Source organism: Malania oleifera, chromosome 7 (assembly GCF_029873635.1).
Source record: "Malania oleifera isolate guangnan ecotype guangnan chromosome 7, ASM2987363v1, whole genome shotgun sequence".
In the NCBI taxonomy this organism is placed as follows: domain Eukaryota; kingdom Viridiplantae; phylum Streptophyta; class Magnoliopsida; order Santalales; family Ximeniaceae; genus Malania; species Malania oleifera.
Window position 1 is genome coordinate 87,302,978 of NC_080423.1, and position 27,568 is coordinate 87,330,545.

Here is a 27,568-nt window from a genome sequence, read left to right on the forward strand (position 1 = left end):
AGGGCAAAGATGACATAGTTCATATTGCAGGGAGTTTCCGCTCAAGAGACCAGCAGAATCATGGTGGGCCTATGTGCATTATCAGACCACCACTCAGGTATAATTTTGTCATTTTGGAGATTTATGCATTCATTACTACCAGCTGCAAGGTTTCTACTATTTTTCAAGTTGCAATGCATGGCAAAGGGAAAACTAGGTGGATGATTGCTATGGTAGAGGAAATGGAGGTATTGCATACGTACCAAATGTGTGAGTTGGTGAAACTTCTAGTTTGGAAGAGAGTAATAGGATGCAGCGGAGTGATGTATTTTTTGTGTGTGAATGACATGTTATTGGCTGATAAGGCTTTAACTTAGGCTAATTAGTTAGAAACTCTGTTGAAAGTTTTTGACATTAATGTGTTAGTACGGCCAAGATGGGTCTTAGTTTACTGATTTGCATGGACAAAACTGCAGGGAGATTGGTGTTATCTCAGGATGGTTTTGTGGACAGAGCTATAGGGAGATTTGTGTTATCTCAGGGTGGCTTTATCGATGGAACCTCGGGGAGACTTTTTTTGTTGTCTTAAGGGGGTTCTGTGGAGAATCAATATGGAATGTCTACCGCTCGGTATCCAAGGATGGGTTGTGATGTCTGGGATATATCAAAGATCCTCTATGATTATGAAATGGGGTGTTTCAGTGGGCAACAAAGTTGACCATTAGTTGTTAGTTTTGTTAAAGACTATGCAGGGGGGCTTTGGTGATAGAAGACTTGCAGCAGTGTTTGTATTTATTGTTGTGGGAAGGTCTTGTTGGAAGCCTAGGGCGAAGTCTTCAGGTGTTGCATCTACAACTGTATCGAGGTTGATGATAGAAGTTGAAGTTGTCATCGGTAAGTTCAAGCGGTGTTACTTGGACTTGATGTTTGTCTCCAGTTGCTAGACGGGAGGCGGTCCCAACCTAATGTCCCAAGTTCAAGGTGGAGCAGCGGGTTCATGTTATCGGTTTCTCCTAAAGGGTGTATGTTCGCCAAACTGGAGTTTGTTGTGAATTATGTCGCACATATTAAGGGAAAACATGAAAGAAATCAAGGTGCAGCAGAGCATAGGGAAATCGTCGACGATTTCAGGAAAATCGTCGACGGTTTAGCTAAGTTTTCAAAAAGCTAGCACTCGGTATCTAAAATCGTCGATGGTTTGGCTTGGTGCAGTTTGCGCAGATTTTGAATTTTGAATTATTTGGACGTTGTTTTGGTTTGGTTTCCGAGGGAAACCTTTGAGGGGGCTTGTATAAAACATATATTACGTTGTATATTGGGCAAGATACTAGTGAGAGGGTAAGAGGAGAGAACATCTTTGTATGTAATTGTATTGTGTCTTTCTTCATAGTAAAATCTCTTATTGATTGCTCCTGTGGATGTAAGTTTTGTCGAACGACATTATTCTTGGTGCCATTGCCTTTATTATTGTTTTCTTTATACTGCTATGGTTGTGGATATATTCTGTTTATCACCGTTTAGATTATTGCAAGTGCATGCTTGATTCTTTACAATAATACTGTTATTCCGCTGTGCATTGTTGTAAGAGGGCGTTATTTCACAACAAAAGGCTTACTAATGTGCAGTCAATTCAAGCATTGTTGGTAGCAGCAAGTCGCATCCATTCAAGATGTATACTCCCTCCAACTTACAAGCATAAATTTAATCAAACTCATCAATAAAATCCAAAAAGCAATGGAAAGCTATGGATGAATACAGAGACGGGTTTTATTTTCTGGGATAAATGGATTGAAGTGCATGAATTATGGTACCAAGTTGCAACAATCACTAGAGTGGACTACAAAAAATGCATCCTCAAGTGCACTACATATCAAATTTTATATGCTTGCAATTTACATACACAGGCCAAAATCATAAGAAAAGAAAGAAAGAAAGAATATTACATGGAAATCAATTGGGCACGGTGCTTGCACACTGCACCTCAGCTGTCTTGTCATGTATACGCACTTAATCCCACACCAGGCAAATAATCCTTCTGTAAAACACGGCTGCTCACCAATGGATACATTTTCATCAACAAAAATAGAGAGGAGAAGGAGAAGAAGAAGAAGAAGAATGAGGGGTGGTTGTAATATACATGGACATAGATTTGAGTGGGAAAGAAAACGCCAAGACAACACAGATCTCCCTCCAACTTATGGGAGGGCCGATCCTGCATCATTCCACTTTCATGGGGAATAGAGCTGAAGCAGAGCAAATTTCTTCAAGAGTCGCTCCAACTATCCCCGTCATCATCTTCATCACTTCCAGCCCATGCCTATTTTGAACATTCAACAATTTCAACACCACAAAGGAATGGAACACACCCAGAGAGAGAGAGGGAGAGAGAAAGATCAACCTGACGAATTGCATTTGCTTTCTCCAAAATGGCAGCAACTTTCAAGTTCGTTTTAGGACCTTGAATACCTTGAATGATGGGTCTGGTTGCAGATGCTGGCCTCAAATTGAAGGACTGATGTAACCAGGAAAAAAAAAAAGCATAAGCATATACAACCTTTCATCAACAGACAATTAAATAATATAAGCCAAATAAGGCTGCTGCTGGGGAGAGTGCCCCTTTACCCTAGTCCGTATCTGTTCCAGCAGGGAGTCTCTTTGCTCCAGCTTTGGTCTAATCTGGGGCCGAATCCTTTCTGTGACCTTTTTCAACTGAAAAATGTTGAACCCATCACAATGCACGTACTTTCACTACTTAAATATAATAAGAAAATACTTAATGATACAAAGAAGGATGGGGTTGGGGAGGGAGGACTGAAAGGCAACCATTACTTTGCTTTTGTCATGCGCAGCAACAGCTTCAATGAGTCGATCTTGAGGTCGGGGAATCTTCGTCGATGGCTTTCCATTGGGCTTTCCGTCTTCATTTCCTGGTAGTTGAGATGTGCTTGATGAACACACCATTTCCCCTTCAGGAGACAGTAACATGTGTTGGGGGCCTTGAAGCTGCTCAGCATCCATACTTGATGGCAACCCAAATGTTTCAGGACAATTTACCTTATCCACAGCTGAAATTTGGGAAGTTTGTTGAAGCTTCTTATCCTCTAAGCTAGTCTCTGGTTCTATGTGGTTCAAAAGTTGAACTGCATTTTGTTCTAGAGATGATGGAGGACGTGTAGGGGTTGTGTCTTCAACGGTTGATATTGGTGAAAATGGTATCAAAGAAGGATGTACCATTGCTGAAGTTTGTTGAAGCTTTTTATCCTCTAAGCCAGTTTCTGGTTCCATGTGGTTCAAAGGTTGAACCTCATTTTCTTCTAAAAACGAGGTAGGGTGTTCAGGGCTTGCATCTTCAATGGTTGATACTGCTGAAAATGGAATCGAAGAATGCTGTGCTATAGCTCCCTCTAGAGCTAGAGAAGCATGTTGAGTCTGCTCGTCACTCATTGCTGGTAATGTCAAAAAATGGTTGGATGGTTGGGTTTCCAGTTCATGTTCACATTTATCATCGTGGTTAGCAATTGGCATTTGTGTTGCAAGCGAACTGGACTGCTCCAACTTACCAGCTGGGTTTTCAAAAACAAGTTGTGATGTCTCTTCTTCTACAGTTGACTCTGGCAAAAATGGGCTCTGAGGTTTTGTAATCCTTCCTCCTAGTGCTGGGAAACCACCTTGGGTATTTTCATCAGCTGTTATAGATTGGGGCATCTGTGGGAACAAATTCAGACCATAATCCATTGTTTCCTTCTCTGAAGATAAGGGAGCATTTTGAAGCTTTCCGACTCTCCACTGCATAGGGGGAAGTGGTGGCAATGGTGGCACCTCCTCTATATTCTTTTGACTCGACTTTGGGGGCAGGACAAAGCCGGGAAAGATTGATTCTGTTGATTGCTCAGAACTCTCAAGGTTCGGGGCAACTGATTGGGGTAAGAGCTCTGCAGCTGAGGGCTGGCTTGAAACATCTTCTGCACAAGATTTAGGAGATGCATCAGAGCATATTTCTTGATCCATGTGATCTAAAGGCTGTACCTGTACAGATTGGAGATTCAATTTCATGGAATTTGCATTTTCTCTATGCAAACCTTCCATGTCAGATTCATTCTCTAGCAAGTCAAGTGATTCTTTCGAAGGAATTTCCGGCTCTGGGAGGTAACCATAAGTTGAAGACCTGGCGTCTTCCATGTCCTCTTCATTATGACTCTTACCAGGAGATCTTGTTTCCAAATCCAGATCAGCTTGCTTTGATGATGTTGGAGCTGTGACGGCATCACCCAGATGATCCTCATGAATTTGTTCAGTGAGAGATGAATAGGGAGCATCATTAATCAATTCTGAATTGGACTTGTCTTGAGAGACTGCATTGCAAAACCTGGAGTTTGAGTTTGTTGGAGCAGTAGCCAGTTGACTAAGTTCAGTCTGAGCTTCTGATTCTAAAAGACATTCTGGAGAAATTGCTTCATCAATATCCAAGTCTTTTTTATGTCCCCAAAAACCATGACTATCTTCACTATATCTGGAATTCATGGATGTGTTCAGTTCAGTCTGAGCTTCTGATTCTAAAAGACATTCTGGAGAAATTGCTTCATCAATATCCAAGTCTTTTTTATGTCCCCAAAAACCATGACTATCTTCACTATATCTGGAATTCATGGATGTGTTCAGTTCAGTCTGAGCTTCTGATTCTAAAAGACATTCTGGAGAAATTGCTTCATCAATATCCAAGTCTTTTTTATGTCCCCAAAAACCATGACTATCTTCATTATATCTGGAATTCATGGATGGTGAACACATCAGATCTGAAGAACGTGTTACATCATCGACATCATCCTTTGCACCATTCCCATCCGCACAAAGAGCAGCAGAAGCAGCAACCACAGCTGAATAATTAGATGGAAACTCAAGAGGGATGTTATTGCCTCCCATTGTATCCCCACTATTGGTGGATCCACCATTTTCGCCATCATCAGCAGCAGTAGAAACCCCTTGAAGATTTTTTTGATTTCCAGGATACAAAACTCCAACTTCTGAAGCAAGTTCTAGTGATGGAACATCATCTGTTATTTTGGACCACTGCTGCTCTGAAAAGCTATAGCTTGGTGTATCTAACACAGTAGTTGTAGTGTCTAAGTTGACTCCACCTGCTGGAGTACCATCCATTGTGTTATCTACCATCACAGTAGAGTTCTCTGGGTGGATTTCAGCAGCTGGAGTAGCATCCTCTGTGTCCAGTACCACCGTGCTGTTCTCTGAGTTCACTCCAGACACTGGAGTAGCAAGCACTATGTTATTTACCACTGAATTTAAGTTCTCGGAGTTGACTCCAGATGCTGTACTAGCATCCACTTTGTTATCTGCCAAGGTAAAGTTATCTGAGTTGACTCCATGTGCTGTAACATCCACTTCTTCATGTGCTGCAACATCCACTTCTTCATCCACCACTGCAGTTAAGCTCTCTGAGTTGACTCCAGCTGCTGGAGAAGTGTCCACTTCAGAAATTATGCCATCAGGCTCTACAACAACTGGATAACAAGCAATAGAGGCAGCTAAACTATCTGGGACTTCTTGTTCAGGTTCTAAACAATTTTGTAGTTTTCGCAAGGCAGATCCTTGAGGCTGCTCTTCTGTAGGTGAAGGAAATGAGTTTGCTCCATTCACTAAATTCTCAGTGAATCTACTACCTGCAGGTTCTGGTTGAAGCATTTCACTTGCAATGTCATCACTGCTTTTCTTTTCAGGAGGCAGGTCTGAAACATTTGACATATGCAGCAAAGAAGGAAAACTATTAGGATCCTCCCTGCTTACCAAGTCACCTACAACCTGGGTTTCAGCGGACACTGGAGGGGTGAAATCTTCTCTTGTCTCTGAAGGAACATCAGAAGCATTGGTGATTATCTTTAAATCATCACCCATATTGGTACTATTTTCATCAGTATTTGAAAATCCAATACAAAGTTTAGCAGAGTCAGAGGAAACTTCATCCAATTCTGGTTCCACTGACAAAGCTTGCCTCAAACTTGCTCCAGGATCCAAAGACTGATGCATAGGATTAGAATCTGTGAGACATGAACTAGCAGATATCTCTCCCCTTTCAGACCTGTAAGTGGGCATCTCAGTTAAATCAACGTACGTACCATTTGACTCTACAGGCTCATGAGATTTGCTTTCTAGATTCTCTTCACCAACAGAGAGCCGGTTAGATGATGTGCAATCAATCTCAGCAACACAAAAATCAGTTGAAGGGAACACTTTAGCCACACCATCACCATCCGATGGCATATTCTCTGTCAAATTGCTCAGGGTATCTGAGCAGGAAAAACTATATCTTCCTTTCTTGAATGAGCTGTTCCCATCATCAGATGTGGAGGAATTCCCAAATGACAGAGAATCAGAAAATCGAGGCCGAAGTTCATGTGGCTCTTCATTTGCATCAGAGTCAGTGCCATGCTTTTCAATGTGCAAAAATCTCATATTGCTCTTGTGTCTATAATCAGAATCAGTTTCTATCTCAGACTCCATGGTCGTGAGGGCATCCATGTAGTTGTCTATCTCACTAGTGATATCATCAGAGTGGTACCCATCTATACTTCCTTCTGTTTTGCTTTCCCCAATAACCGTGACTTCCTTTTCTTCAACCACCTTATGGTGGGTGAAAGGAATCGCCTGACCATCAGTGTGTGGCTCAAGTGCCTTCAAAGTTTCTCTATCAGTGATATCCCCACTTAACTCCTCCATGGATAGTTTCTGTTCTGTTTCCTGCATATTAGGAGATGAAAATGGACTTCTTTTTCTCTGCAAATTCTCTTGGTTAGGACTCACTGTACCAATTTCAAGTATTTCATGCCCTGACTCATAGGTTATATTAGATGTCAACTCCAATGGCAGTGAACTAACAGAAATTTCACGAACTGCTTTACGCTCTGGTGAAGAAGTCACCAAAAATTTCTCCATGTAACTCTTCTCAGTTCTGGAATCCAATGGAAAACCATTCAGTTGTCTTCTCTTCAATTGAACATGACGTGCAGGGTCATTATTGCCATTTTGAACACGCTCCTCCAAAAACAGCTGATGCAATCTGTATTATGACAATTATATCCAAGTCAGTGACAAATATACTTAGAATACATGCAATTAAACAATCATGAACTAAAGCATCAATATGAAATTTAAAGCCTCACTTGGCATGTGATGTAACCTCTGGTGTTTCTCCATTCCTCCAGCGTGATCCTTTCTTCTGCTAGCAAGAAAAGAAAAAAAATAATTCTAAGACATTCTTAAGAAGCACATTTGTGTGTACAATGAAACCCATAACAAAAACTTATTCTGCTACTAGGCTTCATTTGGCACCAGTTATTAGTAGCACTGAATTAGAAAAAGCACAAATGTACTATCTCGGATCATTAGATAGAATTGTGCTGAATGTTGAATGAATTTATGAATGCCTTGAACCAGGTTCTGTATGTGTTCGCTGTATGGTTTATAATTCTTTGTTAACTAACTTCTGAATGTCTATTTTGTCCACTTTTAACCTTTGAACTGCAGAATATAAAACTGTTTCCTCTGCTAAATTAAAATATTTTTTTATTTAAGTAAAAATTGCCTCTGAAGTTCTTTTAAGAATATTAAAAACTATAAAGAATAAAAACTTTTAAGACAACCAAAGATTTGCTAAAAATCTAAAATTTGCCCTTTGAAAAAAAATGAAAACACAGTGTATAACTAAGGATTTTAGGCTGTCATAAAACCCTTTGCCAAGTTTTTTTATTTATTTTTTAATAATTTTAATTTTAGTTGTTTGTTGAGGGTAGTTTTGTCAACTGATTCATCTTAATGGACTGCTGACTCATAAGAGGTGTCACTATCTCACTCTCTCTTGATACACAAAAGATAATTAATAAGAGCACATTAACATTAATAAACAAACACAGCTTTTTAAAATATACCCATATCTTGATAGGTTTAAATTAAGAGGCTGGTGCCCACTAAGAGGCTAAAGCAAAAAAAAAAAATAGACCCTTAATTTAAGTACTTCCAAATATAAGTTTTTGAAAGTTAAGAAGTAGTGTTTGGAAATATTAAATAGTAAGTATTGATTTGCCAAATATTGTCACAGTAGAAGTAGTAGCAGTAGTTGTTGTTATAGTAGTAGTAATAATAATAATAATAATAATAATAATAACACCACCTTTCAATAATTCAAAAACAATAATTTTTTTTTTTAACAAAATTATACAATAATTTATAAGTTAACAAAATCTAAAGATGCCTATAGCGCACTACAAATAAAAACGTGTAATGCAAAACTAAAACCAAACTCACAGTGAAGTGTAAGATTTAATCATCATTCACATTCAAAACGAAGAAACTATCAAATGCATAACAACAGCATCATTTTGTTGAGAACATGTATTTTTCCATGTAAAATCAAGGCAAGAATGCCCAGCTCTGTCATAGCTCATAAAAAATGGGATAACTGCACAGGCTTAAGAGGCACAAAACATATCCCAAGCATACCTTATGCAGGAAACAGATTTTTTAGTTTATCAAAGTTGACCCATATGGCAGATTTCACATTTTATATATACTGGTATTGTGAGCTTTTAAAGATAGATGTACATCAAAGCACATGTGGAAGACATGCATGCAAGCTCATAGCTACAGACTCCACACTTAACAATAGCAGGAAAGAATATAACAAAATAGTAATGCCACAAAACTTCATTCATTACATGGTCATGTTCTTATCATCACAATACCTTCACTTTCCGGATTTTCTTATCTCTTTGAATGTCTAGCTTTACTATTCCAGATGATGCTTTTTCTACTTTAAAGAATGATGGATCTGTGTACCGCTTCAAGCATGCTCCAGCACCTGCAGTATCAAACCTGCAAGGAACCATATAAAAATAATAAGATGTTAATTTTTATAAAAGAATTGCCATTACCTTTCACCTAAAAATATGTCAGGTCAACAAAAATCAAGCAAGCATACTTGTCCAAAAGGAATAATTGTGGTGGGCCTCGGCATTCTTCATAACAGTCCATCACAAATCTAGGCAAATCTCCCCCACTGATCAGATTCTGGTCCATTGGAAGATTTGGGTGCCAATCAACACCTGCAATAACATTACACATCCAGATAACTATGAGATTATATATGCTACTTAGGACCTTGTTTCTTTTATGAAGAGGCTGAGGGCACAAATGGCCAACTAGGTAAGCTTTTTTCAAAATTAATTTTAATTGTTTGTTGAGGGCAGTTTTGTTAACAGATTCCTCTTATTGAAGTGCTGACCAATAAGAGATGTCTCCATCTCTTGATACACAAGTGATAATTAATAAGAGCACATTAAGATGTATAAACAAACACTTCTTTTTAAAATACCCATATCTTAATTGGTTTAAATTAAGAGGCCGGTGCCCATTAAGAGGCTAAAGAAAACAAACAGACCCTTAATAACTTCTGAGTATAAGTTCTATGACTGACAAGAAGATTAGAGTGCCTATCAACCCCTGCAATAACATTACATATCCACATAACTATGAGATTATATCATGCTACTTGGGACTTAATTTCTTTTATGACTAAAAATAACTTCATTGGAGGAAGAGGCTGAGGGCACAAATTGGCCAACTGCACAGAAGAATACATGGAGAATCTCCTCCACCAAAAAAAAAGACACTAAAAAATTAAAACTACAATTCAAAATAATCCAAAAAATTTATGAATGGGACACAGCTATTTGGTCTATCACATCCCTTCACAAGGATACATCCTTGGAATCACCAGAAACCATTCATGTTTTAAAAGGCAAAGGTGTAAGGCCAGGCATTTTATCCCTTGTGAGGAGAAGCCTAAGCCTTTAGAAAATTTTAATTCTTTTGATTAAAATATACAATTAAATTGTTTTTTTTAAATATATTCTGTAAATTACTTGTTAACCACTCAAAAAAAATACTAAATTGAATCCACTTAACAAATCATGCTGTCAGATAGTTATTACGTTACAAAGTTCAAGTTATTTTCATGATATAAGATGCAACTCTAAATTATTTTGAAATGCTTGAGGTTCAAGAGTTTTAGAGATCAACTCATATTAGGACATCCTTTTCATATAAACATGTGGTTAAAATTTTCTAGCCAAATCTAACATGAGATTCATACCCAAAATGCAAAAGCTTCAACTAAAAAAAAAGGCACAAAGGACGTTCCTCTTGTACAAATGCATAAGCTTTAGTGTATAATGTGTTGGCCTTTTTCAGATTTGGCATTTTAGATTGGCCTTAATGCATTCTATGCATGCCTTGTCCTAAGGTGAACTTTGATTGAGGCTTTTAAAATAATGGAAAGCTTGTAATAAGCTCCATTTACATCAAACATTATTCTATTCCCTGAAATTTACTCAAATAAAAAATAAAAATAAATGTAGGCACCAAACTCCTAACGTCCCTAAGGAGTAGCTCATATCACAAATGAAAAAAAAGGGAATGGTCATTTCTTCATCAAAGGAGATGACTACTCCACTTCTGTGCACAATCCCTCCCACCAAGGTTTTAAAATTCGACTTCAACCAAAATTTCAAGGATTCAAAAGTATGAAAATTTTAGATAAAACTTTTTTTGATGACAATATATCAATTTCATTTTCGATTTCAAAAATGACGGAAATATGTAGTAAAGCGTGCAATTTTTTTATGAAACTTTAGAAACTATTAATAAACATAATAATGCAAGATTTAGAACTAAAATATTATAAATAAAATACGTCAAGGACAAGTATGTGTTTTATAAGGTGCAATAATTATAATATCATAACCATATTAAACATATTCAATTTATATAACTGAAATTTAAAAATCAACTAATTATTATTTATTATACAGATACATATAATTTATTATTCAAATGTTTGAAAGCTATTCATATCTTTCTTGTAATAGTCTTTAGTCTCAGTAGAAAAAGATGATAAATTACTTCAATATGGGTTTTGAATCTCAAAGTTCAATTTCAAGTAATTTTCAATTTATAGTTAAAATTTCAAAAAAAAAATTGCAGGAATTTTTGATTGCAATAAACTGCAAGAGAGTCATAAATAGTTTGATGGAAATTTTGTAAAACAAAAACCGATTGCCATTTCAATTGGCAAAAGCTGAAATTTTGACAATTTCGTGGAAATTTAAGACCATGCCCCCACCCCCACACCAGAAGAGAGAAAAAGAAGAAAAAAACAAAAAAGGAACCAAAACACAACATTTGATTCCATTAACAAACCCCCCCCCCCCCTGGAGGCCAAAAAAGAAAAGAAAAAACATGTAACACTGCGACAACCACAAACAATCCACAGACCTGACATTGTCCCATATTGTGCCAAATTGTGAACGAGGGTTAATCACAACCAAACCAAAGTTCCAGTTGCGCTTGTAGTTGTCAAATTGAGATTCAATCATGAATCAAAATCCCAATTTTGGGAATCAGGAATCGAGAATCGAATCGAATCATAAGATATAGTTTAAATTTCCAAGACCAATTCCAAATGACATGTGTATACCATATACAGCAACAAACAAAATAGTTAAATACACTTATATTTTAACAATAAAAATGTCATCCTTCATGTGCATGCTTTCTCTAAACAATAATAAGGGAAGGAGCTAGGAAAAATTAATAAAAAAACTGAACTGTAACTTTATGTTGTTTAAGGAAATGAATCAAGAAAAAAATAATAAAAGAACTAAACTTTTGGTGTTAATCAACAACTAAAAAAACATATTTCATGCATATGCTTTCTCAAATTTAAAAGGAAAAAAGTAATTAAAAAAAACTAAAATTTAATTGAACAAACTACTAAAAAACCAACCTTTGACTCCTAAATCACAGCAAAACGTGAGTACCACCTTAGTCGACTAATGTTCTGCCCCTTATTCACGATGGCAGAACACTGTACTACTCCAAGAGTGAAGAATGGTTTTGTGAAGGCAATGGAAGACCCAAAGTTTCTGTTCTCTCTTCGTTCTCAGCACAGAACCAACAAAGAGAAGGACTGAAAGGCAATTGTGGGGGAAAAAAAAAAGCAATTAAAAAAGAAAAGCTATTTTGGAAACTTTAATCGAGTTGGATCTGACTAGATTCATTAGATTATAGATAGATTTAGCAATTATTTGGTTGTTTTTAGATTCTCTTGTAAGTTTCAAATTGATTTGGCAAGGAATTGATATGAAATATACAATACGAATCATGAACGTAAGATTCTAACTATGATAGTGCTAGTTTTGGTATATTTTGGCATTTGTTTTATTTGTTCAGGTATTTTGATCATCAGAAAATACACTGATGAGTACAGCAGATTCAGGGGTATCTTTCCCTCCCATGCCACTTCGTCTGACCTAGTTTCGTGTTCTCTGGTTAATCAAATCAGATATTTCAGGTTCACAACGTGGCATCAGAAATGTATAGTTCTTCCAACATCTCATTGACCTATTTTGATTGGAGTTCCTTCCTTCCGTCCTTCTCTACTAGGCTGACTCTAAACTAGAAGCATTTTCTCTAATTTTGAGTGTTCTAGGGATTCTTATCAATCTCAATTCAATGTGTGTCATTGTGTTTTGCCTGTGATGTGAAGGTAGTCAGGACTTATTACTGGCAGATCGCTGTTGCTGGCTGGCCAAAGTGGCTGTGGTATGATTGATCATATGATGCTCTAGAATACTTCAATTAATGAACACGATCATGTGCTTGATGCTCTAGGTTTTATGGTTTTATTGGTGAAGATGACCTTAATTTGTTTGATTAAAACTCATTATGTCAACAGCACAAAGCATGTGTAAATTAACCCACCTTCAGACTTAAAATGATGGCCCTATTTGTCTCTCTCTCGCTCTCCCCCTTGCAATACTATTCCTCTTCCCTCTTGTGTGTTTTCTGTGATGAAGATAGGTTTAGGTTATGACAAGCTGAGTGATTCAGAACCAAGGAAAATCCTTCAATCTGTGTTTGGACAAGGGGAAGGGGAGTTCATCTTTGCTCGTGACCGAGAAGAATGCTGTTCGCAACAGATGGGTTGGGTTATCGGAAAAGGCTGTTTCATGGTTTGTTGAAGGGTTGTCGGTTTTTGGTCAGATGGAGAAGGGTTTCGGAGATTTCACAAGGGTATTACAAACTATTGGCTGTCAATTAGGTGGATGAAGGAGGGAAAGTTCCTGGAGTTAGGGCTGAGTTGGAATAATAGGAGGTCTTCTGTGTACATTCCCAGCAGCGCAAAAGGTGAGGTATGGCGAAGCTTCACGAGTGTCTTCTGCAACCTAAGGAAGGAGTTATGAAATATTTGGGTGATATGGTTGCAGATGGTCATCCACATTTCAGATCACGTAGGCAGGTTATGCTAGAAAGAAATATAGATGGAGGCAAGGGTGACAATCGTCAAGCACTCTCTAGAGATTAAGTTATGGCGGCTGATAAGGAAGATAGGTGCTGTAGGTGTGGCGGTGTGGTTCAGACGAACAAGGCTGAGCTTCTGGTGTGGCGGTGTGGTTCAGACGAACAAGGCTGAGCTTCTGAAATCAGCAGCAGTTGCTGTTAATCAGCTGGAACCAGCCATAGACGACCAGTTAGCAATCTCGAAGGCTGCAATCTTTGTCAACCGTCGGATTTGCCTGAGAAGGTAGCTAAGGTTCCAATGGAGGAGTCGTTCGTCTCAGAGGCTGTTAGGGATGCACTCGGGGAAAAGAAGTGAAGTGATATGGGCCAGGAAGCATGACTCTAGTTTTGGACTTGGCCCAACTAATCGATAAGAAGGGTAATTCTTTTTTTATATAAAATGAACCATTTGCTTGAGCAAGCCCAAAACTTAGGTTTTTCTAATTGTGCTCTAATGAGTCTAGGGGTGGTCCTCATTTCTTGGGTTCAATTCAGAAGGTAAATGGCAAAGGTCAGGATGTTGGACGGGGAAATAGGGAATCAAACAAGTCAGAGGCAGATTTCAAGAATAGGAAGGACCAGATTTCAGTCCTTAGAGCTCAGGAAACGAGCAATGGGAAAGATGAGGTTAGACTTCACGTTCACAGTCCAGCACTCGAAACTTCAAGTCAGGCTGATCAAACTCAGGAAAATAGCCAGAATATTAATAGCTCAGAGCTAGAATTAGACTGTGGTATTAAAAATGTAACTCTGGAAGAGTGTTAAAAAAAAAGAGAGGTAAGATGTACAAATCCTAGAGCAATTATGGGGAGATCAATGATATCTTGTGTCCAGATTTTGACAGATTTGAGGGTAGCGAGGTGTATGCTTGCCAAAGTTAGATTATATGGGTGCCGGGACAAGGTAGGTGTTTGATGAGAAGAAAGAAAATTCTGGTGAGAGGACAAAACTTTTGAGAAGATACTCTAGAGGAGAACTTCGCATAGTGGAAGACTCTGTTACAGAGAAGGAGGTTGGGTATAGCAATGGGGAAAGGAAACAAAAGGAGGTTAAGTAACAAGGGGATGATTTGGATTTATAAAGTGATTATTTGAGTGAATTTAACTGGTAGGGGGTTATTGTTGGATGAGATTTGGAAATAATATGGGTACGCTTCTAATTCTTGTGATGAAGTATGGGATTTATCTTATGTTCATCCTACCCCGTTGGAAGGTTTGGAGGGAGTGTATTTTTGAAAATGATGGTTTAGTCAACAACTTACAGTGTGGGGAAGGAATGTTATCTACTCCCATGGAGGAAATCCCCAAGGTGGATTGAGAAGCTCAAGATCTTTTGGATAAGTTGGGTTTAAAGTGGAGTGATATTGGAGTAAATGAGGTTCGCTTGGATGATGGCAGAAATCGTAAATTGAAGGGTCAAGAAGAATTAGAAAATTTGGAGAGTCTGGTAAATTATGATGGAAAGGGCCTGAAAAGGGTTTTCTTGGTTAATTTTATCTATTTCATGGTGCGATATTTAATTTTTGTTTTCTTTTTTTTTCAATTTTTTTTTGTTTTTTTGGCGGACTCCTTGTCCCCGCACATTGTACCCTCTTTTTTCCCTATCTAATATACTTTCTTTTATTATTTTAAAAAAAAAAAAAAAACACCCACCCTCTACCTCCTTTTTCTCTATCATAAAATCTTCTAGTAGATATTGCCTTTTGAATCAATTGACCAAGGGCTTTAATGAACCATGACAACGATAAATAACAAGGGGAAGCGGATCCCCCAGTAAAGATCTTTTCAGACTAGCTTTTCTTTGGACATGACAACTATACACAATGTCAAATTCCTTTGATATTGCCAAAGAGCAAAACCACTTATAAATTAATAGATGCATACTGCATAATGAAAATACAGGAAGTGACAAAAAGAAATACATCAAGTTGCATAGTTGTCAAATCTAGATCCGAATCATGAATCGAAATTCCAATTTTGGGAATTGTGTACCAAGAATCAAATCGAATCGAATCGAATCATAAGAATTGGTACAAATTTCCAATATCACCTCTAAATGACATGCATATATTGATATATAAGCAAAAAGCAAAATGGTACAATACATTTACATTTTGACAATTTAAAAAAAAAAAATCACATTTCATGTGTATCCTTTCCCTGAACAATTAAAAAGTAAGGGAATGAGTCAAGAAATATTTATTTAAAAAAATGAACATTATGCTGTTTAAGGGAAGGAATCAAGAAAAAATAATTAAAAAAATGAACTTTTGGTATTCATCAACAATTTAAAAAAAAACATTTCATGCATATTCTTTCTTGATTAAAAATTTTTAAAAAATAATTAACTTTAAAAATGATAATAATGATAATAATTGAACAAAATACTAAAAGAAAAACAACTTTTGAATCTTAACAACATAACGAAGTGAGTAACACCTTAAAACCAATGTTTGTTCTGCCCCTTCTTCTCAATGGCAGAGCACTAATGCTCCAAGACTGAAGAATGGTTTTGTAAAAGCAACATAAGACCTAAAGTTCTATTTTATCCTCTTTTTTAGCACAGAAAACTGACACAGACAAGGAATGGAAGCTAATCATGTAAAACAAAAAAGCAATTAAAAAGTGGGGTTTTAAACTAGTCAGGCTTGTTAGGATACGATAGGTCTAGAATCACATAAATCAATAGATTCGGATTGATTTGCCAGATTCAGAAGGTGAGTCAATAGATTTGGCAGCGATTCAATTGATTTTATATTTTCTAGTAAGATTCGAATCGATTTGGTGTGGAATTCAAACGAATCAAATGAACCGAATCGTGAATTGTAAAATTCTAACAACTATGTCAAGTTGTATTATTGTATCTATCAATAAAACAATACAAGTGAGTCCTCCCATACTTCATTTTCAGCAATAATGGTTACTATGCATGCATAGGTTTCGAGGACTGCAAAAAAGGATCATTATGGAAACTGCTCCTATAAGAATCTATAATTTGACGTTGTCCACAAGGACATGCATACGCCAGACGAGCAGTTGCATCAAGCAGGTTGCACATGGGCACAAAGCAGTAAGTGCGACTGGTGCTAAAATGTGATACATGTGTAATGAAAAACTATGGGTGCTTCAACCATAAAATTTATATGTTGTTGAACATGGACACTAAGCATTCAGCAATCACTTGACATCAGGATGCAAGTTCTATGAATAACTATAGGTCCACAAACCGATAAAAAAAAAAAGAGTTCAGTGAGCATTTGGTTGCAAAATTAATGATAGAGAGTACTCTGACCTGTATTGTGAAATAGGATTGAATGATCAGTTCGTGTTAGCAATGCCTTTTCAATTAAAGGAAATTCTGCCTCAAGCTGTTGGACGCGAGCCATTAGACCATGCCCTCTTGCAGCAGTGGCCATCACTTCTTCATGCAAGTCATGGAATATCTCAGCAGCAAACCTTTAGTGATCACAAGATGGAAGTCATACATTGAATTTCATAGTTTAAATAGTAAAGTATTAAAGTATCAACATGCAAAGATCATTGACATTCAAATCCAATAAATAACAAGTATCATCCTCTATCCCTGCCTTATGCAACATAGGTAACCTTTCCAGATATTATCATCAACAAGTGATCCCTCAGACAACGCCATGCCATTTGGAGTCTCTAAAATCTAAAATCAAGATGTCATTCACCGTAAATTCAACATATCACTCGGCACATGCAAGGTAGCCATAATCGTTTTTTTGGTAAAAAGAAGACTATAAAATAAAATCCAGGTATTGCAATATTACTAATCAACAAAGTTTCAGTTATTACATAATTGGCAATATTAGCCACATAGTTTAATACATGTGAGAGTAGGATTTAATTTGCACAGTGAGATGTTTGTGGCGTACTAATAAGTCTTCCACCAACTAATATAAATATTGCAAATTTGAAAGTGTGTCCTTAAATAAAAGGAGCTGCTACTCAAGCAGCTAATTCAACAATGTCTATCAATGAGGTCTGCCTAGCTGAAATTTAAAATTCTTAAAAGTGAACCCTGGATATCAGTGCGTCTCTTTGCGCCACTAGTTTCAGCATGTTTAGCAATTTGACTGAGAAATATAAAGTAAAATGGCTAAAAGCATACTGTCAATGACGCTTGCTAGAAATTCTTCCAGACCTGGATGCTGGTAAGCCAGATCAGATGTATTCTAAATGTTTGAATGACTGTTGTATCAATATTGAATGCACTCTCTATGAAAACAATAAATTCACGGAGAAGTCAAAATAGTGCCTGAAGTTATGAATGATAACTTTTTAGAAGGGGCAATAGCCTGTTCTTAGCCATGGCTTGGCCAAACCTTTGGCAAGGGGAAGACATGGAACTCATTTGCCATTTGGTACATCCGATAAGAGAATGGTATTTTGCAATTTTGCTAGACAAGGCCTTCCTCTCACTCTTCTTTGGCCCAATAAAGAAACTTAGATAGGTAAAACAAAAATCAGGAAAGGCAAACCATTCATACACAAGAATGTACACTCCACAACTCAGTTAAAGAGAATAGTACAACATCATTAATACTAAACTATCTGAGAGAAGAGAATCAAAACTTCTGACTCGGTACCTTCTGAACGCAGAATCAGTATGACTGAAAATTTTCAGAAAAACCAAACTCTAATTCCATTCATAGATATGGGTTCACACACGGGAAAAGACTTCTCTATGACTTAATTCAAAAACTTAGTTCCATTATTAGAAATGGAAAAGATATTTTAATTTAATTTATAAGACTGAATCTAAAATGAAAATCAATAAAATAAGGTTTTATTTATGGTTTTAGCCGCGCATCCAAACTAAATTAGGAAACGAAAGGAATCAATTACAGCTCTAACTCCATTATTCGTCACTGGAAAATCAATAAAGCCAATGAGCTCTTGCTCTCTCGATTCAATTCTTGTATAGTTGGGTTAACGTTCAGGGTCTGTTAGCCGAAGTTCTTCAATGCACCGAAATAAAATGAAATTTTGGGCAATCGGAACGGACAATGCAGACTGATGATGATGATAATAATAAAATACATCAGAAAATCTGAAATTCAAATTCTAATCGATCCTAGAAATCAGATTCCAACCATAATTCTTAATTCGGTCGATAATTCAATCACAAGAAATCCAAACATCATCGCAGAACCTCCCAAATTCAAACCCTACCAATTCAGCATTTAGCTCAAACACCACAATTCAAGACCCAAGCCTAATCCAAGAATCAAAAAAAGGAGCACAAGAAATGTGTAGAGGGAAGGAGAGAGACAGAGAGTGGGAGACTGACTCGGCGAGGTCCCCAAGCTGGCGAAGAACGCCAACGAGGCCGGCCATGGCGACACCTTCCAAAAGGGCTTCGGGGTCATCCTTATCGGCGGCTCTGTACAGCTCCGGATCCGCCAAGCTGTACTCGTTCCTTATCTGGTACCTTGACAAAGGCATTCTCGCTCGCACCGATCAAATAGAAGCCCTAATTGCTCAGATGATTCAATATCTGCTTCTTCCTCAATATATCTCCGACAATTCCACCATGATTCAATGCTCTCTGAAACAGATGTTCATATATATATGCAAAAAATATATATATATATCTACATATGCGATGTGAGAGAGAGAGAGAGAGAGAGAGAGGAGAGAGAAAAGAGAAATGAATATGAATATACAGTAGCAGAGGAGATGAGTATGGCAGAGTATATTAAAGTAGAGGGAAGAGAGATGCGTACATACAGTAAAGTGAAAATTGAAGGAATGAATGGGAAGCGGTGAGCGGGCTTAAAATGCGCTGGGGGTACAGTGCGCGCGCGCCGGTCGTGCCGCTTATAATTATCCGTGTTGTAATATTGGATCCGGTAACTGTAAACCCAACGCACGGTAAATATTTTATGGTGGCAATCAGATGCTTCGCAGACCACTGAATGTTCGTGTTCCCGGCCCCACACAATCAAGGTGAGATTTGTCTTTTTATTTTATTCTATTTTTTTTGAATCTTTGACAAACTTTTAAAAAAAAAAATTCAAAAAATCGGTATGACAAGATTTTTTTTTTTAATAGTCTTGGATTATTAAGGTTGTACTTATTTTAAACCACTCTTATTTTGATACATAATTTTTGAGATTCGATTTTTGAACAAAATGTAATAATCATTGAAAAAGGCAAAATCACCACAAATATATCAAAATAAGTTTTTTTTCTAAAACTACCATTCTCGAGAATAATATGAGATCATGTACTCACCCAAAATATTTTCAAGTATAATGTGTTCGATAAATAGGCATTTTAGTTTTTAAAATAATAATTTTAACTTTTTGGGAAACTTTAAAAGGTCATAACTTTAGAACTTTTAAAGGCTAAAAATTGACTTCTTTTTTGTAAATCATTCTATTCCACATGCATCTTATTATTATTACTATTATTTCTGAATACACATAATTATCTGCACATTATGACATTAATTATTTTGCTTACATTAACATGTCCGTTTTGGTCATTTAAAATGTTTCACCTACTTATAAATTTTCACTAAGTATTCAAAATCTTTCTAGTAGCTCATTTTTAACAAAAATCAAACAATTCTTATTACACTTTGAATAAGTTCATTTTCCTCACTCCTTTATTAAAATCTTTTTCATGAGTTGAGACCATCTCTCTCTCTCTCTCTCTCTCGTAAGAAAGTGTATTGTAAAACAAATATTAATAAATTTTGTATTATTTTATCAAATATGGAATATGATATAGTAAATATAACATCAGGGTGAAATTTAAGAATAATTATTTTTTATTATTGAGTTGTGATACATAATCAACAATAACAATAACAACAACAAAATTAAGCCTTAGTCCCACTACGTGGGATCGGTTATATGAATCATTTTCTATCAATTTATGCGATCATTGATCATTTTTTTTTATAGATTCAAAAATATTAAATTCTTACTCATTATCTCCTCCCAAGTTATTTTGAGTTTGCCCCTACCCCTTCTACTGTCTCACACAGTAACTAAGTCACTCTTCCTCATAAGTGTACTATAAGGTTTACGTTGCAAGTGTCCATACCATCTGAATCGTCCCTCCCTTATCTTATTTTTTATAGGAGCTACATCTAACTTACCACGAATATGTTTATTTTTCAATTTATCTTTCAATGTTATACCACTCATCCATCCGTGATACATAACAGAAGAATTATTTACTTCAAGTTTGTAAATAAGTTTAAGGTTTTGTGCGAAGAACCATGGGGCCCACTAAACTTTCCTAATAAGAATGATCTCGCGCGTTGATAATAAAACCTCCACTATTATTGAGAATGAACTAATTAATGATTTTATTATTATATCATCATTATTATCACCAAAATTTTAAAATAATTTTCATTAATATTGATACAATAGAGATTAGACGAAGGTTTTATGGAGATGCAATGTAAATTGTTGTGTTTCTCTTATTTTTCCGACAATTATTTGTATTTTCATTTATTTTTTTTGATAATAAATACTTTTCTTCTTTTATAAATTATTAAATCTCTATACTGCAACTATTATACTATTACGTAGCAATAGCTATTTCAACAAATTTAATGTGTGCTAAAAAAAATCAATTATAAACCTTAACTAATAAATTTAATTTCACTCCACTCCTTATTAAATTATATTGTGAATGATACAGAAAAACAAAGAGATAGATAATGTAACGTCCCAGAAAATAATATACATGAAAATGTATATGTAAAAAAATAAATAAATAAATAATTATTATTAAATTGAATTACATAAATAAATAATATTATATATATATATATAAGGGTAAAATTAATGTATACATATAATATGAATATGAAATAATTATATATATATATATATATATATATATATATATGAAAGCTTAAGATTTAAGTTTTAGATTGTCAATTTCCAAAGACCCCTCCCCCCGGCCCCCCCTTTCTCACGGATTGCTCCATTTCACTCTCAACCATTCTTTCTCTTCAATTTCTTCTCATCCGTAAGTCAAATCAACGATCAGACACCACCATGAGATCTCGGTTTCGATCATTAACAAGTTAATCGGAATATATTTTTAAGTTTGGGTTTCCTAAGTACCACTCTAGGGCCAAGGTAAGGAAAATAAATTATGTCAGACTTTTATTTTTAAAAATTAATTAATTAACCGATTAAAAATTTGAGTATATGATCTCGTATATGTTATATATAATTTTCCGTATGATTCAGGAATATGAAATGGGTGTTTTTTATTATTATATATATTTGGGAAAAATCTAAAATGTGTAGGTTGGTTGTCATTATTTATAAAAAATATATATATGGTTAAATAAAATTGTGGAGGCGATCAGACCTTATTTTCGTTAAAAATGTATTTTTCCCTGGTAGTTTACGGTATTTCGAAATTATAATTTAAATCGTGTGACATGAGAATGATATGTTTTATTGCATAATTGAATCAAAATATTTTGATGGCATTATATGGTGAAATGGTGAAATGGTATTGATTTTATGGAAATGATGGAAATACTGTGAATTTGTGAAATATGTGAAATGCCGGTTTTATACCAAGATACAAACATGATATTTTTTATATTGATAATTACTGTGGAATTGTGGAAATGAGAATCCGGATGGACCAGTGATGTACATGAAAGCACAGTACCGTTGCTAGGATATGAGTTAGTGCAACCACACTTCTCGGGGAGAGTGTTGGTATTGGAAGTCGATTGGGCCTACGGGGAGACGTTGACCACCCCTAGGTTCGGACCAGGCTGTGGAGGGCTAATCGTACTACAAACAAAAATAATTTTGACTTAAACTGATAGGCCAACAATGGCTAAGTCCTGCCTTTGAGCTGCACAACCCAGTCATGTGGGGTGATTATATGACGATGATATATGAATGTACACTCAAGTTGGTTCCTCATTACAGACATGACAAATCTACATTTATAGACATGTTGGGTTTCGAACCCAGGAAAACATATTGATCACCTACATATTTTTTAGAAAAATTTATGATTTCAAATGTGTGTGTGTGTGTGTGTGTGTGTGTATGGATATGAGCACAGTTTTCATGATTACAGTAGGAACCCGAACCAAGAAAATAAATAAAGGAAAAGAAAATGAGAGAAATCGGTTTGGCGGGACCAAAACCGTCGATGGTTTTGAGGAATCTCAGAAAACCGTCAACAGTTTTGTAAAGCATAGAGAAAACTGTCCACAGTTTTTTGCGAGGCGGGGGCTTATAAGTCAAAATCTTATGTTTTTTTTTCTCATTTCAACCCAAACCTCTCTCTCTCTCTCTCTCTCTCTCTCTCTCTCTCTCTCTCTCTCTTCTACAGCCTCCCGAGGCTCTGGCAAGTCCTTCCGATCACTCTCCTCGTTCTCCTTGGCTTGCCGGCTTGTTTTCTTGCGGTAGGATCGTGAAAGCTAGGGTTCATTTCTGACCGTTTTAGGCGGTTTTTTAGAAACAGGTAAGGGGAATAAATTACGTCAGTGTTTTATTGAATTTGAACCAATTAAAATTGAGTATATGGATTCTTGTACATTGTATAGGATTTTCCGAATGATTCAGGCATATGAAGTTTATGGCTTTGATTATTATTATTGTTTGGGGAAAAACCAAATTGAATAGGGTTGATCATCTTTTTTTCATATAAAAATCGGTATTTTGAGTTAAATTAAATTATGAAGATGGTTAGACCTAGTTTTTCAACGAAAACATATTTTTGAGTAGTTCAATATATTATGATTTATCAGTCAAAAAACGTGTGGCATGAGATTTATCTGTACTTTTCAGCACAATTGAATTTGAGTATTTTATGGTAATATATAGTGAAAATGTGATATGTACTGAATGATGGAAATACTAGAAATGTGGTGAAAATTGTGAAATGATGGCTGAATGCTGGGTTTTAATATGACGGCTCTATGCTGGGGTTTGATATGACGACTGTATACCGAGTTTTGATGTGATAACTGTACGCCGAGTTTTGATACGACAAGTTTTATACCGAATTACGAAATGAGTTATATTATAGTTTTTATTACTTAAATTGCATTATATGGTTTAAAAACCATGACGACCAAATGTGGTGAGAGCACGGTATCGTAGCTAGTATTTGAGATAGTGCAACCACACTGTACTGGATAGAAGTGTTGGTAATACAAAGTCGATTTGGCCATGGAAGGGTTGTGTACCCCCCCCCCCCCTCCCGAGAGTCTAGACCAGGCTGGGTAGGTAAATCGGACTTGCAGACATGAGGTTTAACTTGGCCTGGTGGTAGGCCAGCCAGGATCAGGTCCAGTTTTCGGACCACACAACTTGATCATGGGGGTTTATACATGATGATATTGTATGTCCCAAAGGGGGTTTCTTCTTCGCATATCACATTTATGTAAATGTAGTTAGTTATCGAACTGTTTTATATTATGAAAGAAATGTGTATTTTCAATTGTATAGATGTGAGTTATATTATACAAATGCTATATTTGTTAGCTAACGTAAATTAGAGAATGGGTCTAATTTTATTGAAACTCACGCTAGCCACATACTAATAATAATTTATTTTATCTTACTGAGAAGTGTCTCACCCTAACGAATATATCAATTTTTCAGAACCTACAGGAAATTGAGTCTAGGAGCTCCGGGGCGAGACCTAGACGATTTAGCCGAGAGTGGGCTTGGTAAGATACTATTTTGTTATGTTTAGTTGTTTTCGAACATTTTGGGTTGTATAATGTTTTGGAAAAATTTTAGTAAGATTGGTTGAGAGTAGTACTTTAGTATTTATGGTTGTATAAATATATTTTGCTTCCGTTGGCTGTATGTTTATATTAATTATGGATGCTAATGTTGTGGTATCAGAGTTTTATAGGAATATTTATAGAATGTTAGCACTTTGGGCCTCACTAGGTTTGGGGCGCTACAATTACTTAGTTAAATTAATTGTTAATCTTGTTATTCTGGTTTATCTTGAAATTCCTGAGGTTATATACTAAATTGATATCAGAGATATTGTTGATATTTTATTTATGTTTTTGATAAATTCAAAACTTCATTGTGATACTAAGATGAATTTATTATTGTATTGAAATATTTATATTACTCTGATAATTGTTATGAAGATCTTCCGCTGTGTATTTATGTGGTATTAGAGATTTATTTAGAATAACACTTCGGACCCCAGTTTCGGATTCAGGGCGTTATAGATAAAGTAACAAAAACACACAGATTTAACGTGGTTCAACAATATGCCTATATCCACAAAAGCGAACGACGTTTAAATTTCACTATATAAAAGTAGAGTTACATCATATATATTTATACTAATCCTAATCGTACAGAGTTATTAAAAAAAATTTATCAAATACTTTTGTACCGTACCGCAAGGGCATTGCCCCTACACCCCTGAGCTATTAATCGTCTTAACCACTAAAATAATAAATTACAAGCCTAAAAGGCAGATGTCGTTGTTCCACTCGATACGTTGCGTTTCCCTCACTCCACTCCGCTTCACTTTCCACATCAGCCTGTTTTCTCCGTACACATGTTCCACTCAATATGAGCCACATACCAATAAATTACTTATCTTGAAAATCATAGATAATGATATTTACCTATTCAGGACACAATGAAAGATGCCTATCTAAATACCTAATGCGTTGAAATGCATTACTCTTGAACACATGACATGTTAACTAAATTTAAAGAATACTTACCTGCCCTATATTGTGAGGCTCACATGCATTAGACTTCTAAATGCTTATAAAATTACAGTGGCCATGTTGAAGAAACATTATTTCATCAAATACCATTTTTTAAAATACATCTAAAAGGAAAAAGGCACTTACAACTCTAAATAATTATTTTACATTAGTTTATTGAGAGATAATATATAATAATTATGGAATATTCTAAATAAGAAATGCTTTGCCCACAAACAAACAAATTTTACAGGGAAAAATATTTATAAAGGGAACATTAAAAGAAGATTTTTTTTTTCTTTTTTTAGGATTTGATGAATGAAAAGATTTGCTTCACTTTGAGATCAAAGAACAATTTGGATGCTCTCTAATTTTTTTTTTCCATGTGCTTTTATACATTATTATTATTATTATTACTAGTCATTGGTACACACTATGTGCTTGCTACACGACTTTCTATCCTTTAAAATTTTTTAATAATTATTAAAAATAATAAAAATTTAAATAGTATAAAGATATTTTGAGATAATTCTAGATCATTATAGGGGTCTTTCGAAATAATTATAAGTAATTATAGAGATAAATTTGACATAATTATAAGGGTATTTTAGGAAAGTTATGGATAGTTGAAGGAGTATTTTAGAATAATCATTGGTAGTTATAGGGATAAATTTGATATTTTTGAAAGATGATACCAGATAGGGAAATCCCCTTTATAATAGTATAGATTATATATTTCATAAAATATTAATTCTTTTATTTAATATTTAATAAAATAATTCAATTATTATTAGTAGGTATAAAATTATTACCTCAACTATTATTAATGGTTAAAAAAAATTAGTAATTCATTTATTATTACTTGTTATAGAAAATGTTAATTCCATTTTTTAGCTATTACAAAAATTAAATTATAAATTTAACAGGAGTTTTCAAAATACTAATTTTTTTTATTTAAGTGAGGATTTCAAAAAATTAATCATTTTATTTATTATTTCATAAATCAATTGATTTATTAAAAGTGATCATAGAAATTATTAATTAATTAGTTTTAATTTCAATCCTATCATATTGCTTTTGAAGCACCTCTATGCAAGTGAATCATGAAATGCTTTTTCTTCTTAAAGAAAATATAAAAGATTGAACCCCAATTTGCAACATCTTAAAAATAAATAAGTAGTTTTCAGAAAAGCACTTTTTGTGAGTAGTTGTGTTGACAAGTAATTACACTTTGTTTAAAAAATTATTTTTTCAAATTACATTTTTAAGCAAAATAAATATTTTTTGAATTTTTTTTTTGGAAAAAAGTATTTATTTGGTAAATACTTATAATAAATAATGTCATGCTTTTTTTTTTTGATAAATACTTCTTCAGATAATTACATTTTCTTAGAAATATAATTTTCTATAAGTAATTCAAAACAATCCCTAACAAATATTTTGTTTGAATGTAATTAAAGAAGTTTTATACACTACAGTTTTATGGGACAATTTATATTATTTATTGTATTTATTATTTCATAAAATAATTGAATTGTTATTAATATTAGTTGTAAAGTTATATATCGATTTAATTATTATTAATGGTGACAAAATATTATTAATTCAATTATTATTATCTATTACCAAGAACATTAATTCCATTAGCAGCTACAAAAATTTAATTATAAATTTATAGGGAGTTTTCAAAATATTAATTATTTTGTTTATTATTTCATGAATTAATTCAGTTATTAAATGTGATTATAAAATTTATTAATTAATTATTAATAGAGATAGTTAACAATATTAATCAAACCAACTCAATAAAGAGTGAAGAGGGCAGAGCCACTTAATAAAATGATCACAATACATTTTAATCATTTTGAAAAAAACTAATTTATATATAAATTTATCTTATTAGAGCAGCTTAGTTTTTGGATACTAATTCACTCTTTTTTTTTTTCGATCCACATGATGGATTTAATTCAAGACGTAATCCTTGAGTTAAAATCCTAATTTCCGAACCTATCAATAATATCTATATATAATTTATGGCTCATAGGGGAGGGTCGTAATTCTTAAGGAATAGCTGATGGGGAAGATCTCAAAACAAATTATCGATATTGTTACATATCTTCCCAAACTAATATTTATTAATACACCATAGTTTTTATAAAAAAATTAAATGAATACATTGGGTTCAACCCAAATTAATACATCTCTTACAAAATTCCATGATCAAACTTTATAGTAACATAATATTTTGAGTTGGCTATTAACATTCCAAAAAAAAAAATTTTGTCACAATTTAAGGGTTTGAATGACGAGAGGCCTTTGCTTAGAAAAGAAGAAGTGATTAGAGAGAAAGAGAGCCATAAAAAGGGGATCTCCCCGTAGATGAATTTTATAGTGACAAAATATACTATAATACGTGAATAACTACTAAAGAGCGAAGCGGTAGACTAAG

The 27,568-nt window shown here is 34.8% G+C and overlaps 1 protein-coding gene across 4 annotated transcripts; it reads right to left on the reverse strand.

Moving 5' to 3' along the window:
- Positions 1-1,724: 1,724 nt before the first annotated feature.
- On the reverse strand, positions 1,725-19,165 carry LOC131159519 (protein SCAR2). 4 transcript variants are annotated; one of them, XM_058114500.1, is made up of 9 exons: positions 18,703-19,165; positions 16,678-16,841; positions 8,966-9,089; positions 8,730-8,859; positions 7,152-7,207; positions 2,809-7,048; positions 2,602-2,688; positions 2,378-2,491; positions 1,725-2,296 (listed from the first exon to the last, which is right to left on the reverse strand). In XM_058114500.1, exons 1-9 carry the CDS (start codon positions 18,855-18,857, stop codon positions 2,243-2,245), a joined length of 5,124 nt encoding a protein of 1,707 aa, XP_057970483.1. In that variant the 5' UTR covers positions 18,858-19,165; the 3' UTR covers positions 1,725-2,242. The 4 variants fall into 4 exon arrangements, with proteins under 4 accessions (XP_057970483.1, XP_057970482.1, XP_057970481.1 ...); XM_058114499.1 differs by having other exon boundaries at positions 7,152-7,210; positions 18,703-19,091; XM_058114498.1 differs by having other exon boundaries at positions 1,725-2,491.
- Between the last annotated feature and the right edge of the window lie 8,403 nt (positions 19,166-27,568).

Coding starts and splice junctions, on each gene's coding strand:
- LOC131159519 (XM_058114497.1), bottom strand. CDS start 18,857: ATGCCTTTGTCAAGGTACCAGATAAGGAACGAGTACAGCTTGGCGGAT. Junction 2,689..2,808: donor CTGCGCATGACAAAAGCAAA/GTAATGGTTGCC, acceptor AACATTTTTCAG/TTGAAAAAGGTCACAGAAAG. Junction 2,492..2,601: donor TGGAACAGATACGGACTAGG/GTAAAGGGGCAC, acceptor TGGTTACATCAG/TCCTTCAATTTGAGGCCAGC.